This window comes from Papilio machaon, chromosome 1, assembly GCF_912999745.1.
Source record: "Papilio machaon chromosome 1, ilPapMach1.1, whole genome shotgun sequence".
Taxonomy (NCBI): domain Eukaryota; kingdom Metazoa; phylum Arthropoda; class Insecta; order Lepidoptera; family Papilionidae; genus Papilio; species Papilio machaon.
The window spans coordinates 9888491-9908299 of NC_059986.1; the positions used below are offsets into that span (position 1 = coordinate 9888491).

The following is a 19809-nucleotide window of genomic DNA, read 5'->3' on the forward strand; positions in this document are numbered from 1 at the left end:
GAATATTTAATTTCCATTTTTATTTTATATCGAGTTGATTAAAAATGTTATCCATCCGAATTAAAATTTTCATTAACATTTTTTTTTCACTTTTAAGGCAACCATACAAGATGAAAATATTGCTTAAATAAGGGCCGATCCGACATCGAAAATGAACGTTTCTTGCACAGAAGCTTTATAATTTTTATCTGTGGAATTTGTTATTGTTATCAAATTATGAAAAGTGTCAAATGTCTTATTTTAATCAGTTTTCAACTAAGGTTTTTAAACATTTTATTCTGATCTTTCTATCACTTTTAATACCTACATCATTACGTTATAAACAAAGATTTTTCACATAGTAATGATATCGATTTCATAATAAACAAAATGTTCTTTCGAAGACGAAGGTAACCAAGACTCAAAAAGTGTTGAATGACGATTAATTCGTAAATTAAAAATATTTTACACGCTTTTTATTAAAATATTGCAGCGCCGCACCTAAATTTTTCATAGCAGCGGTAATTGGAGCTGTATTGTATAATGAATTGTTCGTGTATCACTTGCAAACCATTTACTGGAACGTCTTGAAGTGTCCAAAAGACAACTTGTCCTGTACAAAGATAATGTTTATAGCTGATCCTCAGATACAAGGGGACACGGCGGTATCGCCGCCTTTGAGTTACCTTTTCAATTGGGATAGTGATAGGTATGACATACCATATAATAAATATTACTTGCACAAATAACATAGTAAATATTACGTTGTTTAACTTAACTAAGTATTAATTGATTCATAGTTAATAAAGTTAAATTATTCACGATTTTTCTAATCACTTGGTCAAAATATCACTCTGCATATTTAATATAAATGTTATATAAATAGTTTAATTGTAGTTTTAAATCCACCTAATGCTTTATTTTGATTTATACTAAACTTTTATATTGTTAACACATTCAATGCTACTTTCTTTTTTTATGAAACTGAACTTTCCCGATGAACTTGTGGCACTGAATGTGTTAGCATTTAACTTACTTGATTTATACATATGCACAATATACATATAATGTTAAAAAAACTACTGTCTTTTATCAGACATACAGGATGGCAACCATTATGTCTCCAAAAGATTGTTTCCACAAGTATAGTGTCCATTAGAGGTATTGCTTGTTTGAATTTGTGAAGACGTTTGTATAGTTATTTTTATTTCTTATCAATCATATTCTACTTGTTTATTCAAACCTTTTTGTGTAAACATGTTAAGGGTTACCATATCTAGAAATATTGTAATTAAATTTGAGATATTTTCAGTTTCAGATTTATAAAGTTACTAAATGTATTTGTCTATATTTAAGGCGGATTTTAGGTACTTGAGGTCAACCTTTGCTGTGGCACTGAATTATTTCCAGCCTGATGTGTTAGTTTATCTGGGCGACCTCATGGATGAAGGCTCTATAGCAACTATAGAACAATTCCATGGCTATGTTAAACGACTATCCAATATATTTCAAGTCTCTTATCCTGTTATTGTAAGTAATTCCTTTTAACACCCTTTTAGTGTGAAACTTTTGAAGCCCTTGACAGTTTTTTTTAATTTCGAAGGTTTGCTTTTTTTAGCAAGTATGGTTACCAGGAGATAATGATATTGGTGGGGAAAATGAACCAATCCAAAGTGAAAAGGTGAAAGAATTTGAGGCTGTGTTTAACCAGCCAGACATAATCACCTACAAAAACATATCATTCTTCAAAGTTAATGGCATCACATACACCTACCCACATGGCACTGATGATGATAATTACAAAATTATTGTTTCACATTACCCAGTTCTGTGGAAAACAGTCTTTGGTAAACAGGTACAATATTTTGTATTCATAGCTTGTCTCAGCACATCTTAGTTTTCAGTCAATATTTTCTGTTAAATGTTTTAATGTTAAACTAGCGGTTGCCTGCAAGAAAATATACATAATGTGCCCTCATGCATTAACTACCTTCCCCTCCAAGTGCCATCAAAATCGGTCAAGCCATTCCGAAGTTTAGCCGGATCAAATACGGCCTTGCAGACAGACAGATTTTAAAAATTGGATTATCAGCAAGGATCATACGTACAACATATTTTTTTTTAGATATTAGATACAGACATTACAATTTTATTAATTATCCATATAATCTTGTCTAGGTGAATGATGCAATACAACCTAATATTTACTTTTGTGCTCATGAGCATAAATCCAAATATGTGGTTAAAGACAAAGAGTTGAGGAACATTGCTGGTCATGCTTTGAGGCTGGACGATGACATACTGACTGTGCACAGAGATGGTGATCTTTATGAGATATATGTACCAACATGTTCCTACAGGATGGGAACCAATCGCATTGGTTATGGTGCTGCTATAGGTAAGTTGTACAGACTGTCATCCAGTGGGGTAGGCAGAGACCTCGGACTTCCATTTGGTGCGTCTCTCGCCTCTTCCACATTCAAATGCAAAAAAAATCATGCATGTTGGTGGTGCTGCTCTTAAAACCACCCTTCCTGAGTTTTTCACAATATATACTTTAATAAAATGTTTCAGTTGAGAACAACCAGCTGCTGCGGTACACGGTGCTGTGGTCTCCACAAAGATTCATAGATTTATTTGTGTATGCTGGCATTTTGATAGTGTTTATTGTATACATTTTTGTTTTTACCCTGTCCAGAATGATATTTCGATGTAGCCCGGCTCAGAAAAGCGATGCAACTGTACCTTTATTGCAAATTATTAATTAACAGTTAATTATCAGCGTACAAGTTATACTCATTCACTCATTTTCACTATTTTGAGTTGAAAATAGTTCAAATTTTTTAATAGCTACTATATTTTACATTTAATATAAAGATATTGACAATAAACTAAAATAATGTACATCCCGTTAGTGATGATTTTTTGTAATTTTTACTTTCATAGCAAGTAAAAATTCGTGCATTAAATAAATTATTAATATGTACAACAGAATTGTTGGTGTATATAACATTGATATCAGAATGTCCAAAGTAGTACAAACCCATTGTTAGATTATTAATTTAAAAGTTTAGTCTCTTCTGTGACATATGTTTTATTCAGAGAAATTGAGACGGAAAGTACATTTTTATGAGAGTATTGGTTGTAATGCTCAACAATTGTAACAAGAGTAATTTTATTTAATTGACAACACTCACAATTTGTAGACTATTTCAACAAAATTGTACAAATTACATTAAGATGTATACATTTTAATATACATTCCATTTATATATGCCATTAGTAGTATACAAAAAATGTTTTGACCAATTTTAGTTTTTTATTTACATGTATAAATATTTTCTATTTATATTATGTTTATATCAATATTTAGATTTTTTGACGGTACAATGAAATAATTTAATTAGTACTTTACTGAGATTAATGAAATGCTCACATACCGAATATTTTTGTAATTTCAATTCAATTCAATTTCCAAGCAGTGGCTTTTAGGTGTGCCAATTGGGCACAGATTGTTTCACCAGTGTCGCGTTGAAGAGGGAGGCTTGAAGGAGATTGATCGGTGATAGATGTTGCAAAATTTGATGAGCTATGTAGTTTGTAATTTCTTAGAACGGTTTTTATAGAAAGTTCTATCAAAGACTTTAATATAACAGTAAAAGTCATCAAACATACGTACTATCTTAAGACTGACATATTTTATGTCTAATTTTACAGATCTATGACTAGTATTAAGTTCAGGACGGCATGCAGTTTTATTATTGTATAGTATATGAACAATAAGTTTCAGCTTTTTTTCTGCTAGTCATCTAAATATTTTCTTTATTTCCTAAAAAAAACAATATTTGTAAAATTCCTTGCATTATTCCCAACTTTCCACCTTTATTATTGTTCCGATACAATATTTGTAACAAGGTAACTAAGTAAATGAAAAAAAAAAACAATCTATGGTAACAAAATTATAATTGTGACAACTTATTGAATAAAAACAAATTATTTATGTTGTTTTTAAATCTTAATACCTTTGCACTTTAAATAAGCAATAAATCCTAAAGTTAGCATCATATACATGTTAAGTATTATAAATGTGGTGAAACTATTCACTAACAATGTTCTAATATTTATATTTATCAAGCCTGTTAGCAAATTTGCAACAAGAAAATATAATAAACCATTTTGGTTGATAGCCAACAGTGTGTAAGGTACATTGAAACTGAGACCTCTCTCCTTATCTTGATATACCACTTCAAAGAAATAAACAACCATTGATACTGTAACAATAATTGCCTCAATATATAAACAGAAGCCTGCATTGGCCAATGTTCTTGAAGTAGGTCTGAATATATTCATAAAGAATGATAGACTCCAAAGAATAACTACATTTAATGCAAACTTTTTTAATATCTCATACGTAGATACTAAACTGTTACGGAAAATAGAACGAATGTAAACAGCGTAAAGATAGATTGAGACATAACCCAAGCTTGACACAATACCTTCTCTATTGGCATCAATCAGAGATTCCCTGTCATTTTCACCAAACACCCAATCTTGTAGCCCAAAGTACAATAGACCTTCATGGAAAATCAATGTTAATGAACTCAATAACAATGGTTTATTAGAATAATAAAGAATAATAGATGAAACAAGTTTACAAACAGCTAGCGTGAAAAAGAAGTTCCAGTGAACACCATATTCTGTGACGTGCTCATGATAGTCTAATTGTTTAATAGATACAAATCTAACTACACCTAAAGAAATAAGTACAGTAAGGAATTTGGCATTACTCAATATAATGGAGTACCAATTTCCTCCACTTACATCTTTATGCACCAAACCACTCATAATAACAAACAATCCAACCCCAGTATCCATTAAACTGTAACCATATCTCTCAGTTTTAGCTAAATATCTTGGAAAGTCTTTAAAGTCCACAGCGAGAATGCAAAACACAGTAATCAAGTATGTTAGGCCCCGCAGGAATGTTATAGTTTTAGTGCTAACATTGTTAAGCTTCGTCAATGCTTTGTAAATATCTTGTACACTATTTGTGCTACAAAATTCGTATACAATGAAGCAGAAGGTTACAAAATTTATCACATACAACTGGTCAACGAATATGGTATGGGCTGTTATCATAGATAGTATTATAGAAACATATTCGTATGCATATTGTTCCTGTTCTTGGAACATCGGCCGAATAGAACACAGTAATGCCGTCTGAACAGTTAAAAGTACGCGAAAGAATGTATGCAGGATAGTTGTTCCATCATTGTTCTCCATAAACGTAACGTGATACTTCTTGTATGATACATTATCCATTTTCAGAGTAGTTTGGATATCTTATCACATAAATTCAAAATTCAGTTTTAAAACATACCCGTTTACTACACTTTTGACACTCTTACTTTCTATTTAGACCATCTAATGGTTTTTGAATATATATTTAATTAATTAACACGGTAACAAATGTGAAAAATAAACAATTGAAGTTGAAATATTTGAAAAAGATCATTTTTATAGGTACATTCTGTTTAATGTTAAAACATGACATTGACATATTTAGTTGTCAGTGGTTTTAACTGCCAGATAAGGCACCGGCACCGGCGGCATCGCAAAATAGCTTTTTCTATTAATTGATGTCGTATCTACGAAAAATATAGAGCATTTAATTACTTCCTTAATTAGAATAACTTAAAGTTAAAATACTCACTTCAAAGTTAATTTACTTTGCAGGTAGGTAATATAGATGATATTTTTTAAGATCTTAAAAATTAATTGCGCCAGAGTAAGTCGAAAATAGAATTGTCAAAATCAAACACCTATCAAAAAAAATTACACTTCACATTTAATTATATAAAAGTTATGAAAATTTCTTTCATATTGTTTTAATATTTTTTTTAAATAATGGACGGTCAATATATAGAGTTGTTACCAAAAACAAATAAATCGAAATGATTACAGTTTGCTTAAAACAATCAAGTTATAATGTATCAAGGCGAAAGCAGTACACTAACGTATACTGTTCAGGGGGAGGGATCGCCGGGCCCCCGGCCCAACAAGAAGGGATCGGGTACCCCTTTAAACTCGCAGCCAACACTCCCCGAAGATGATCAGGACTGGTTCAAAGAACAATATGAAAGAAAAATTGGTACACCAGCATCGTGTACGACGCCTGATATTAATGTAATTCTCAAAAACCTTATTTTAAAGTATAAAGGTCCTAAAGAAAGCGCAGCGTATGCGGAGCCGGTAAGTTAATTAAAATATATTTAATTATAACGCCTTATTAATATTTGCATCTAATTAATTTTAGATTTGACCGTTTTAAAAAATTTAGAATACGCTAAAGTTGTCGAATTCCTTTAGCATGATATAAATTTCAGGTGAATCCTAAAACGGAAGCAAAACTTTTGAAATGGCCTGATATGCCGAATATAAAAAAATGCCTCTGCAGGGATTTTGGTTGTATTTGCAGAGGATGCAAGCTCTCTGAAGCCGTGAGCATTCCGTATGGTACGCCTTACATGTTTAGCGGAAATTAAAGAATTAATCCTAATGTTTTTAGCCCCTTATCTTTTAAAGCAGATAATTTTTAGAGACAAATGGTTTAGAGATGATCAGAGCAGCTAATTCACAAATGGGCTCGACCGAGGTAGTGTCACGACCACTTAGAAAACGATCTGTCATTCGGATTATTGTTATCTAAACAGTGCCTATCTTATATTAACAGCTTCGACTTCTTCGAGTAAAAACGAGCCTGCTGGAACTTTTATGGGATCCTTGGAGGTAGCTTTAATAGAGGCCACGGAGTCGTACATGTTGTTGCTGAGTGACGACCGCACTAGTGAGTCAAACTTTCACACACACATGCAACAGAGGTAGAGTCAACAACATCTGTTGCTGACTGGACTGGCTCGAACGCCTTTCTTTCTCGCCATTCTCGTGATTTTGAAGTGATGCGGGACCGGGACACAGCTCAGAGCTTATTTTTCCTTTGCCTCCAGTGGGTCCGAATGGGTGCCGTTTTTATATTAAGAAATGATCCGGTAGTTAAACACTACCAGCCATAATTTTTTAAGGTAGTACTCGAATGTAGTACATGTTGTACTTTTTAACAAACTGTTTTATGTCCAGTGTGTCTGAAATGCCCGGAGTTTTGCGCGTCGCGTTGTATCTCCTTCAAGTTTGAGACACCTGAGCAGATACCTTCCAGGACGGAGTATGTAAAGCCTTTGTTATTAATATTACATAACAAGAACTTTTAACTCAAAGACAACACACAACTATGCAAATTTTACTTACCTTATCACAGTTAACAATTTTATCTTAGGAGTTTCACGCGACAAAATTAATATTATTTTCAAGAATTTTTTACAGGATTTTTTGAGAAATTTGTTACAATACTACGCGTATCATTGACAATGTACAAAAATAATCATAGAATGTCAATTTTTAATAGGTTTTAATTTAAACCGACAAACTTTGTTTTATTAAATTTGACATAATTATTAATATTTAGACACTTGGAGGAAAAACTGAGGTTAGACGAATACTCATACACGCTTAAAAAGCGTAGAATGAAGCGCATCATGAAGTACCAGCAGGAGCATGCGAGAGAGATCGAGGAAGGGTTAAACGAGGTTAAACTACATTTTTTTCTTTACTTTTTAATTTATCTTTTGAAATATAACGACTTCCGGCTATAGCGCAGGTATTGTAGTTGTTACTTCAGTGTCGCTGTAACCGAAATCAATTGAATTTATACCAGTGTTAATGAAATTTGAAATTGTGAATTTTTTACCTTTTTAACACGTTAACTGCGGATTGAGGCAGAACAGGCCCAAAGCGTGACTTCTCGCTGGTGCGGCAGTCAAAATCGGGTTGTTTCGCTCTGTGCGGGAGGCTACTAGATCAGTATTTCTATGAGTACGACAGAGTCAAATATATAGAAATGTTTCTCTTGCGATATCTAGCCCAATGTCGTAATTAGATAAAAATGAGGTCCTACAGGCCCCAAACGCACTGAAAAGAAATTAATTACGCCTAGTGCGGATTGAGGTCAAATCTATCTCAAAATTTGTAGGCCTCATGGCCGCACTGCACGAAGCGCGGGCGGCGCGGGCGCCGCGCATCCTAGCTTAGTGTTGTGGAAAGTTTCGATAACGTTTCGAGGACGTTTTGGCAGGATTTATTAAAGATTGAGCGTAGAACTTTATTTTAAAATCCTTAACGTTTTAAACCAATAATACCAAATAAGTCAGATGAAGTACTCATCTGACTTATTTGAAAATGTTTATTGGAGTTATGAGAAACTATGTTGACCTCGGTAAAAATTTTACTTATACCATACAAAACCTAAATTACTGCAACTTTGAATTTTAAGAGGGTGGCCTGTGTCTATGATGAACCAAAAGTACATAAATCGGACACAGAATGTATTTACGAGCCAGAAACACAACACTAATAGCCAAGCTACTATTAACTAATTCTACTTAAATAGCACGATTAATACGTCTTATACTTAATATAATATTCGCACGCACGCACATTCACCACTAACAATACTCAATTATCATCATTATTTTGTTTTGCACATGGGTGTTGCCTTAAAATGTGTGCTCAGTTGTGGATTATTCTTCACTGTTATTTTAAGCAAGTCACAGTTCCATTCGAAGTTTAGTCCATAGTGGCAATTTTTACCATTGTGTGCTGATCATCGTTTTTGTACAGAGAACGTTGAATGTTTTTGCTGATTATTCGCTGAGACGAGAGCAAAAGCTTGCTCTCGTCACACCATGACTAAAATCCAATATTTCAATAACAAAAATCCCCTTTGCAATTTTGCCCTTTTTTAAGTGTGGATTGTTTTGCTAATGCTGCAGCATGGAACTTGATGTACCTATTACTCATATATTTTAATGTTATATTTATATTTCTGGTTTACAATTCCAGATTCCTTAATAGTAGGAAGTCTTATCTTCTTTTGGAAAGTTCGAGTTGTTTCTTCGGTGGCCACGGCTGCTATACTGAAATTAGTAAGACTAGGTACATACATACATACACACAGACCCACACTCTCACATATGTACTACGCGGTAACGTAAACGCAAACAGTATGTTATGCTACTAGGTAGCAAAGTTGATTATTGCGTGCGAGGTGGCATTGTTCAAAGGCGACCTCTACAAGAAAACCGAGCGACCAACAATCATCATGCTCCCTCATACGATGTTTTTCAACACACTTGTGAGTAAAAAAAAAAGAAGTAAACGCAAAAACACTTACGAAATCCAAAATAAACAACAAAACTCAAATTAAAAAAAAAAAGGAAATTTCCTTTCAGGTATAGTAAAATAACTACGCGCTAGGGCATAATTTGTACCATATATGCCTAAAATCGATGAACGGATAAGTACACGCACAGACAAAGCCACGCACACACACACACAAACACACACGCAGACACACGCGCACGCACAAACACACACACACACACACACACACACGCACGCACACACACACACAAGAGATCTAAAATATATATTTTATTTCAAGATTTCCTATCGGCAGATGTGCTGATAATTTGTTCCAAAGAGGTGGTCAAAGAAAGCGCTGCGTAGGTTGCTACGAAAAATTCAGATTGACATTGAATGGCACGCAAGCTGCTAAGAAAACTAAAAAAATTGTGACTTTTTGTGTCCAGTGTGACAAATCTTTTTGTTTACCATGTTTTAATGAAAAACATTTTCAGTGATTAATACTCAATAAACATTTATCGTAACTACAACTCTCTTTTAATCCCATCACTAGTCGAGGCATTAATTGACCTTCCTTTCAGTGCGATTTGAGGCAGAACCGATGACAAATTTTTAATTTTACTTTATTCATTAACGAAACGTCCTAACTCCAGGCGAAGCTAGATTCATATTATGCACATATTTAAGTTCATAAGAGTGAAGTTGCAAGCAAATATCGTCTAATTTGGACTTTTTAAAAATGTTTTTCGAAAACATAATTTTGTGAGGCAGGAGAGGCCTCAATAGCACTGGAAAAAAGTTCAACTTTGCCACGAACAGACCTCAAACGCACTGGCTGAAAGTTCCGCCAAAATGGCCTCGCAGCTAACGTGTTAAAGCTTAATACTGCTACTAAACATGGAATATAATTTACATCTCCAATGAATGACTGTTACCCAAAAAAAATCTATGGTATCGCGAAGTAAACATTATGCGGCGAACGATTTAGATATCGATGGTTTTCTGACGCAACCTCGTAACTCGATTTTTGACGATATTGAGATTTAATCGGAAAATTAATCAATAAATATAGCCGCATAGATCTATAAAGTTATAAATAAAAATATTCATTCAATTTTTTTTTATTTAAAAAAATACAATCTCGTATCTCAGTTCAAAAAAATGTGTCAAGCACAACCTCGTATCTTGAAATACAAGATGGCGTATTTATAAACAAGTTCTGTCTTTTTCTCCTATTAACAGTAGACGCGTTGCTGGAGTTTCTTCCGCCACTTCTCCCAGCGCTAACGCTTTCCGAAGTGGCAGTAATGTTATCTGTATTAATAATAGCAATCAGATAAAAGCAACCGATCAAGCCGAGGTTCGGCCCTCTCGGGCACTCTTGAATCGGAATGCTTGACAGCCCAAGCCGAGGTCCCCTCTCGGGGGCCCTTGCGCCCAGTCACTCCATGGAGCGTCCACCGAAGCGACCTAAGAGCTCGGTGACCTCCCAATCCGGTAATAATAACAAAGTAACAGCCCGAGCCGAGGCTCCTGAGGGAGCCCTCGAGCCCAGTTACTCATAAACGAGGTTTAGGCTAACGCGACATCTGCGCCCGGCCACCTCAAGCCTGGTGAAGCTGTAAATGCCTCCTCAAGGCAAACAGTGACTACTCAGTCACAAAAAAAAAGTTCTCTCAGCAATGTTATTTGGTCCAATTTTATTAATAAAAACTTTATTATTACTTTAAATATCTTTCAGTGAATTAAATTGTTATTCAAAGTGAATTTGTTTATTCGCTTTGGACATAGGATAATTTTTACCCCGTTTTCTATTTTTTTTCCGCGCGGACGGAGTCGCGGGTAGAAGCTAGTATCAGATAAAGATCGAAATAATAATGAAAGTAAAAATCACGAAGTAGTAATGGTGCTTGATGAAACTACTGGAGTTTTAATTCCTCTCGAATGTACACCAGTGAACGAAGACGAAGAGGAGAATGTTGATTCTAGTTTATTTATAAATATGCACTTAGATGAATCTACGGGCTTATTTGTAGTAGATTGAGATCAATCAATGTCATCACATGGATTATTAAATTCATCAAATTCAATAATTTTGAATCAAACTGACAGTTCTAAACTGGGTAAATGTATTGTCGAAAAGATACATCCAAGTTATATTTAGACAATTTATATAAGTCTGCTCAAGACGTTTACCGTGATTTTTTAAAATCTATGAAAGAGCTAAATATCCCAGATAGTGAAGTATCTAGCTATGGATTTTTAGTTAAAAAATGCAATCGATGAATATTGAGATTTTCCAACCGCGAAAAGACTTCTGCGACACATGTTTTGCATTTAAAAATAAAAACATATCAACAGAAGAGTACAATAAGCATGTAAAAGAAAAAGACCGTTCGCTGGAGAGATCAAGGCTTTCACTGTAGATGTCCAAGCTGTGCAAATGATCTGTTCTTAAAATAAAATAATTAAAAAAAAATTTAATAATGTATCCTTATTTGAAAAAGTTATTACGCAATCACGTATGTTACGTTTTTTTCTCTGCAACAAACACGTATCTCAGAAAATAAAAGAAAAAATAATGATTAAATTTTTTTAATACTATATTTAACTCAAAAATTTGTCGAAAGATTGAATATTTTTAAAATTAGAAAAAAAATTGTTAAAAAAAATTAAAAATTTCATAATAAAACGTTTCTTGTCTTTCCTGAAAAGTAGTGATTTCTGAGATACGAGGTTGCGTCAGAAAACCATCGATATGAGACAACTTGCTGAATTTTCAGGAAAATTGCGGAAATGTCAATGAAACAAGGAGCAATCAAAGCAGGTGGAAATTTGGATCAAAAATATTTAAGAAGACAGCTAAGGACGGATCATGAAAGGTAATAAAATTTCTATAAAGTACCAAGAATTTCTGATTTTTGTCTTAAGTGAAAAAAGTAGTTTTTGCAATAAAAATGTCTATGGTTCCTAAGTAAATTATCGAGTCGAACAATGTTGCTGTATATTTGCTTTTTTTTACTTTTTTTATTTTTTTTTTGTCAAAGAAAATCCACCTTATGATATAATATGAGGATGGCAATACAATACGATTTTTTGTTTATTGATGTATATTTTTTTATTAATCTTTCCAGAATGATAGGTAAACAAATTAATATTTAAAAATGCTTGTTGGATATGAAAAGCAAATCAATATGTAACTAAGATAATGTACGATCGGCTGCTGACTGGGTGCTAAAAAAACGAACGAAGCCTAGATACAATACTGACGAGAATAACTCCTAAAACTTATTGCTTAAAATTGTAGAATAATAAAAAAGTAGTTTTGTAAATAAATAAATTATTACTTAACAAAAAATAGTTTCGTTTAGTAAGTGACAACCATCTATATAGCGAGCATAATGTGGAAGAAGGGTAGCCGAAAGAGGAGGACTGGGAAAAGCATGTTGTCCCCAGGCTGAAATTGTCCGATCTAAACGCAAAAAATTATACATAGGCATAAGAGAGTTAAAACGCCTTAAATCTTTAACGCGTTGGTGACATAGCTTCTTGCCGCAGCTGATTACCAAATTGTGTCTGCCATTTCTGTCAACAATGTTCCAAATTCTTTTACAACTTACTATAGACTTGTACTATTTTTTATACTATCAATCATTTTGAACTCGCAACAAAGAGTATATATACTTTAGTACTACTCATAGTAAGTATACTCTAGTGATTCGCCCACTGCAGGACTTAAGGGTCTCACACATTAACAGTCTGCCGGCCACCCAACCTGTATAGGGCAAGCGACCACACATTCGTGGTTGGTATAAGTCGTCAGACTAATATCGGCCGGCGGACGCTTAATGTGTGGGACCTAAAGGCTAAAGGGCCCTCTCCAACAGGACTCGCGGTACAGAATACCAATATTTTCATGTAAGAAAATCTGTACCTTTCCTTTCATTTAGATTTGATATAACCTGTGGAAAAACATCCTTCACTTTCACTTTTTGGCTTCTAGCAGCTGTCATTTGTACTTTTAAAATGTAATACAGTTGATGTTATGAAATACTCTGATCGAAATATAAATAGCCGTAAAATTCTCAAGCGTAAAATGCAAGTGAAGTAAAAATCCAAACAAAATTTCCACCTCTATTTCCCTATTCTTATAGTAGCATGAAGCTTTATAATTTATTACTGTTTTTAATAGCTTGAACAATACATGGAAATAAAATAGAACAGGTATATAAATCAGAATATCATATCTAGACCAAATACTTTTCGCGATGTAACTCACATTATTTATAATGTATCATGAACTTCAAACTGCCCTTGAACTACAAACCTGATCTCCAGTAGGTATTATCAAACCAACACAACTTAAATCCTTGAAGAGAGCTTTGGGTCAGTTCACACGACGCCTCCTTTTAAAAAGGTCATCGCGTGGTGTCTCGGGGTGGTTGACTATAAATGCATATTGATCTGCAAAGTTCTTTAGTCCTTCAATATTAGAAGACTACGATTTAATATGATACTTATGCCCTAGGCTATGACAACAATATCTAACAGCGCCTTATTTGATAATTTTTCTTGTAGGATCTCGTATTAATGCAACAAAATGTCGGACGAATGTCAAAATAGAAAGCATGGGAAGCACTACATTGACAATTCAGATATTGTTATTAAAAAATTAAAGAAACAAGCAAAGCGTTACAGAGTCGTAGAAAGTCGATATAATGCAAAAGAGGTAAAGGTTTTCTTATGTTAAAATTAATAGATCTAGAGAGCCCATAGCCACACAGGGCCAACAAGACATAGGAAAATGAAGGAATAAGTAACCTAGCAGAAATATCTTCTCATCAGCCACGTACTGTTACTTATCGCTCGTTGTGAATTTACAAATTTGACGGTTTAAAACCGAAAAATTATGAAGATAATACTAAATAAATAAGACCTGCGCTTTTTCCACAATTTTAAAATCGCGCGCTTAAAATCTTCACCATCAAAGTTATGACCAACTAGTTTGATTTTCAATCTGTGTTCTAATTTGTTCATGTGGCTTTTGTTGTTGAATCGTTACAGAGCATCCTGGGGAATCCGTGCTTGGACATTGAATGGCACACGGCGCCGCTGACCAAGCAGTGCTACTGCCCCGTCGAACCTTGCATTTGTACATCGCATCTGCTCAAGGAAGGAAATTTACCTAACTGTAAAACACATTTTCTTTTATATTTATGTACAATAGTTGTACTATTGTACATAGTCGCTTTTCTTGCTTGTCGCTAGAGACAAAACTGTTGTAATCGTTCGGAATACTAAATTCGGTCACTAAATATTTATTTGATTAAACTTCTTTGGTGCCGCCATGGTTCAGTCCATCCATTCAGCCTCGTCACGCCCACTGCTGGGCATAGGCCTCCCCCAAAGATCGCCACAATGATCGGTCCTGTGCAACCCGCATCCAAGATACTCCCGCAACCTTGACCAGATCATCGGTGCATCTTGCGGGAGGCCTGCCCACGCTGCGTCGACCTGTACGTGGCCGCCATTTCAGTACTTTGCGGCCCCATCGGCCGTCCGTTCTGCGGGCAATGTGGCCGGCCCATCGCCACTTAAGGTTTACAATTCTTCGGGCAATGTCGGTTACTTTGGTTCTGCTGCGGATCACATCATTTCTGATGCGATCACGCAGAGAGATTCCGAGCATTGCCCTCTCCATTGCCCTTTCTGTGACTTTGAGCCGACATGGTTCAGTAACAGTTATTATTTCAGCCATACCTGTGGATACTTATAGAAAATTGACCAAAGAACCGGATGGGACGCTCATCCCGCGGCTGGCGGCGGCCGTCGAGGCCGAGGTCGAGATCTCTAAGCAGCTGGCCCAATGCGGACAGCGTGAGTATCCCTGTCCTCACAAGCTTTTGTCTCAATCTGGTGGAGAGAGAAGGTGCATGTGGAGTCGAACATTTCTCAAACCGAGTTCGCTCTCTCGCGATTCCATACAAAACTAGAAAATAGGTATGGCTATGAGTAGGGAAGCCTTTCGCCCTTATGTGTCCGTAAGAATATTTGATGCACAACTTCTTTAGTGCCGTCGAAATTTTATGGTTGTGTAGTCTGGAAGAACACATAAACTACTTATTAAGTTTCTTTAATTCCACGCGGACGGAGTCGCGGTATTGTTATATCGCGGCGAGAGCTAGTATTGAATAAGTACAATAACTTAACCTATAATTTTGAGGAATTCAAAATAGTTAATGAACCATGAAAAGTAAAAATAAAAACCTTTAGAGCAAACTTTTGGTCAAGTCAATTTTGAACACTGCGCTTTTTGATACAGTAACGGCACATTGTTTAAATACTTAAAAGTTTTTCAAGGCCGTAAACAATGTCAAAATGTAATGTTATTGACCTTTGTTTGACAGTGAAGGACAGAGGGCCGGAGTTCTGCGCCTCTCACTGCCCCGCCTTCCTCACGCCTGTCAAAGAGAGCGGGTACCTTTCTTCATTGCTAATTAAATTATGCGTCTTCGTATCAAGTATTTAATATTTAAACTTTGATTTAGATTTTTAAAGCAAGATATTATGCTAAATTCGACAATCTTGTCGAAGATTTTTTGAATATTTTTGTAATGTGAATCATATTCGATTTAAAATATAACCTAATATATCTTCCATTTAAACATAATTAATAAAGTAAGAACACAAGTTATCGATTCCTCACATGGCGTCAATGGTCACAAACGTTCTTATCAAATTCCCCAAGAACTCGTGAAAATTTTGGATTTACTATTATAAATGCCAGATTAATCGCTAACCAAAAACTAAACTACACTTTTTATTTATCTAGTTTCTATGCACAGAAGAGAAAACTGATTGAAAAATATATAAAGGACACCAAACTGGAGAAAAAAATGCAACGTTTGTTGAATTTAAAAACACATGATGCGATGATACCGAAATCCGCTTCTGTAAGTAAACGTATCAAATAATTGACACAATTACACCATTAAATTTACACAATTTTCAAATCAAATGAATTTTACTTTTAGAAGCGGGCTGCGCAAAAGAAAATTGAAGATTTTCCTGAAATAATTATACCAAAAACTGTAGTTTTACCTCGTTCCGTTGCAAGAAGAAAGAAGTTGACAGAAAAAGAGGAAGTTGAGGAACTTGAAGAAATTCTTGGAATAGAATCTCGGAAAGAGGGGCAACCGGAATTATTACTACGATCAGGTAAAAGTTCACCTTGATTCTGATTTATTAAGATGTTTAAAATATTATTGGAATACTTCAATATTCTAATTGTTGGGAACTTTGTTTCGCTGCAGACCCTTGTGTAATTTAGTAGATGTGACAGACGGAGAGAGAGAGTGATAAAGGGGCGAGAGACAAAGAGAGAAGAAAAAAACGAAATTGTAATTTTATCTTTTTTATTTAATACTAGATTCACTAAGCTCCACTAAAGCACGACCAGACAGCAGCCGAACATCCGCAATAACACCCAAACGAGGAGCAGAACCCGGTCGCAGACCATCTTGTGATTCTGAAACCATACAGCCTACAGAATCAGAACTCGATCGGGCTTACAATAAAATACGAACATTCAAGCTCAAACATTTGTGCGAAGAAGACCCAATGCCATCATTTTTACCAACGAAACGAATGGTTGAACTCAAACCGAGACCAAAATCTAATCGAAAACAAGAATGCGAAGCCGACCCTGCAGAGATTGCAGAAAGAGAGAAAGACTGTGATGATGACCCTAAACGGCCTTTCAAACCGGAAGTAAAACAAGTATCATCTCTATACGAAAGTAAAGCTAAACGTACATCCGAACCAGAATTGTTTTCCGATCCCAAGAAAAAATTGCAAGATGAACCTAAACGGATATCTGAACCTGAGCTAAGACGGATTTTCGAACCCAGAGCAATGTCTTTGGATGATCTCAGACTGACAACTGGAACTCAACTCAAACAAACGTTCGAACCTAAGCGAAAGCCCGAAAATGAATCCGGCATAAAGGCCGATGTTCGAATCACATCTGACCTAGAAACTAAACAGTTGATTGAACTTAAATCTGAGGATGATCCTAAACCCCATCCTTGCAAAACCAAATCAACATCTGGACACGCCTTTGGACAGACAAGTGAACCCACAATAATGGCAGATAATGAACCCAAACCGACGTCTCAGCACGAACAGACGCATGATCTTGAGTCAAAACAGGCTTACGAAGCTGCAAATGCGTCAAATTCGGGCGAGATAAACAAACGCGAATCCAAACGGACTGCCGAACGCAAACCGATACCTAAGAACGAATCCAAACGAATATTCGGATACAGAAGAACGGCTAAAAAGGAACCCAAGTCGATCTGTGACCCCAAACAATCATCGGAGGTAAAGAGTGAAGGTATATCTGAACCTGAACCTCGCACCTCTGAAAATTATTCATTCAGAAAATTATTCGAAACTAAACGTCATACTTCCAAAACCAAACAAATTTCTGAGGACGAACGTAAAAGTGTACTCGAAGTCAAAAAAACACATGGGAATGAATCCAAACAGGAGCCAGAATCCAAGAGGAAATCCATCGGGGAATCGAGACGAGTAAAAGAACATCGACGGACAGCTAAAGACGCTTCAAAATACACATCAAGAGGTGAACTGAAACAAACCTCCGATACCCGACGGACGCCCGAGCTCGGCTCCAGGCAGACGTCGGAACTCAGACAACCATGTGGTGCCATCGCGATCGCCAACATCGCCTCAGCGCATCCCTCGCGGACGTCCATGCCAAGTCGGATGTCTGCCGGCTCCGGTCACTCGAAGCGTAGCGCAAAGAGTGATAAAAATTCGGTCGATGAGAATGAAGATAAAGGTGAGGCATACGAAATAATTTCAAAATATCTAATATATAAAATTCTCGTGTCACAGTTTTCGTTCCCGTACTCCTTCGAAACGGCTTGACCGATTCTCATGAAATTTTGTGATATGCTCACAAAATTTCAGTAGGTCTGAGAATCGGCCAACATCTATTTTTCATTTTTTTTTAACTGCGCGCGGACGGAGTCGCGGGCGACAACTAGTATGAATATAAACATGAGTCTCTATTTCCCTTAGTTAACCTTGTTAATGTGTTTATTATCGTCCAAATAGAGTCCTTATTACTATATTATCTATGTTTTTGAATTATTTGAATTTTAGGATCCAATCGAAGCAAGCGATCTGACAGCGCTCGGACGGCCTCGGCAGCATCCTCCAGAGTTGCATCGTAAGTATCTGCCACATAATTTTTTTATATATTTTTATCAAATTTTTTTTTCTTTGTTTTTGTATCGGGGAGATAATCTTGTAAAGATTAGGGGGAAAGACAAGATTATGTGGTATTTGACCCCTTAAAACCGCCTCGGTGGCCAAACTCAAATCAAAAGAAGAGGGTTCTGGGATCTCCAAGGAACGCACCGGAACCCTCAGCTCTTATCTACCCAGGAGAGAATTCTCCCTGTGGCTCCACACTATAACGGTAGCGGAGGACCACTCTATGTTACTATTTTCCCGGGATCGTTTAAATTGGCAATCAGGGCCCCCACCAAGATCGCCCACGACCCCAAGTCCTGAGTATTCTTGCCTTTTTCCAAGGTTTGATATGAAATATCTCATTTTATACTCGCGTACTATAATAATTGGATTTGGAGGTTACACAATTCTATTTAAATATTTATCGTTTACAGCGCCAATCAGTTGAATAAACCCTGCACATGTTTTGAAAATGGTAAGAGTTTTTTTTTTCATTTTTTGACGAGCATACCCCCCGGTAATGGCTTTCACTTTTACTATATGAAAAAATAGCTGTCGCACGCGACTTCATCCGCTTGAAATTAAAAAAAAAAATAAGTCTATGTGTTCTTCCACACTATTATCTACAACTATGCCAAATTTCATCGAGAACCGTTGAGTCATTCTGGAGATACCTTCAAACAAACATCCATCCATCCATCCAAACACTCACATTTATAATATTAGTAAGAAAAAATATCCATTAATACTTTATGGCGTTGCTACATGCTACATCTATATATATAAAAGAAAGTCGTGTTAGTTACACTATTTATAACTCAAGATCGGTGGAACTGATTTAGCTGAAAATTGATGGGGAGGTAGCTTAGAACTAGGAGACGGACATAGGAACTTTTTTTATCTTGTGTGCATTTTTTTTATTCCACGCGGACGGAGTCGCGGGTAAAAGCTAGTTGTAAATATTTCTGTTTTCAGAAACAGGTAATTCAAATTCGCGTGGAAGATATCCCAGTAAAGACGAGAACTGTCTGTGCAAGGCAAAGGAGTGTTTGTCGAAATTTGGATCTAACCTTAGTGGCAAAGGTCCTATTGGTCGCACATGTCATTCTGTTATATAATCTGTAACCGTTTTATACTCAAAAATAATACAACGTTTAAAAGATTTCTAATTCAAATGAAAAATATAGCAACAGATAATAAAACAAACTCATATGAAAATTGTATTTTATTTATCCTAACATTACATCGAAGACTAGCTTATAACTAATTTGTAACTTAAAACGAATGATT

The 19809-nt window shown here is 35.5% G+C and overlaps 4 protein-coding genes across 4 annotated transcripts; 3 read left to right on the forward strand and 1 right to left on the reverse strand.

The window, feature by feature from the left end:
• The first annotated feature begins 226 nt into the window (after positions 1-226).
• Positions 227-2783, forward strand: LOC106719252 (metallophosphoesterase 1). The gene is made up of 6 exons (XM_014513539.2): positions 227-389; positions 473-688; positions 1347-1509; positions 1598-1834; positions 2158-2377; positions 2554-2783. The coding sequence occupies exons 1-6, from the start codon at positions 370-372 to the stop codon at positions 2745-2747; spliced, it is 1050 nt and encodes a 349-aa protein (XP_014369025.2). The 5' UTR covers positions 227-369; the 3' UTR covers positions 2748-2783.
• Positions 2784-3987: 1204 nt separating this feature from the next.
• LOC106719250 (uncharacterized protein At4g17910) lies at positions 3988-5457 on the reverse strand. The gene has a single exon (XM_014513537.2). It carries the CDS (start codon positions 5299-5301, stop codon positions 3988-3990), a length of 1314 nt encoding a protein of 437 aa, XP_014369023.2. The 5' UTR covers positions 5302-5457.
• A 395-nt stretch (positions 5458-5852) lies between these two features.
• On the forward strand, positions 5853-12150 carry LOC106719265. The gene is made up of 6 exons (XM_045678514.1): positions 5853-6231; positions 6366-6495; positions 6713-6826; positions 7117-7201; positions 7502-7622; positions 12021-12150. Exons 1-6 carry the CDS (start codon positions 5968-5970, stop codon positions 12114-12116), a joined length of 810 nt encoding a protein of 269 aa, XP_045534470.1. The 5' UTR covers positions 5853-5967; the 3' UTR covers positions 12117-12150.
• A 1135-nt stretch (positions 12151-13285) lies between these two features.
• On the forward strand, positions 13286-19696 carry LOC106719257. The gene is made up of 11 exons (XM_014513543.2): positions 13286-13461; positions 13816-13966; positions 14302-14428; positions 14992-15114; positions 15645-15714; positions 16070-16190; positions 16272-16455; positions 16667-18100; positions 18427-18493; positions 18954-18994; positions 19495-19696. Exons 2-11 carry the CDS (start codon positions 13838-13840, stop codon positions 19635-19637), a joined length of 2439 nt encoding a protein of 812 aa, XP_014369029.2. The 5' UTR covers positions 13286-13461; positions 13816-13837; the 3' UTR covers positions 19638-19696.
• The last annotated feature ends 113 nt before the right edge of the window (positions 19697-19809 follow it).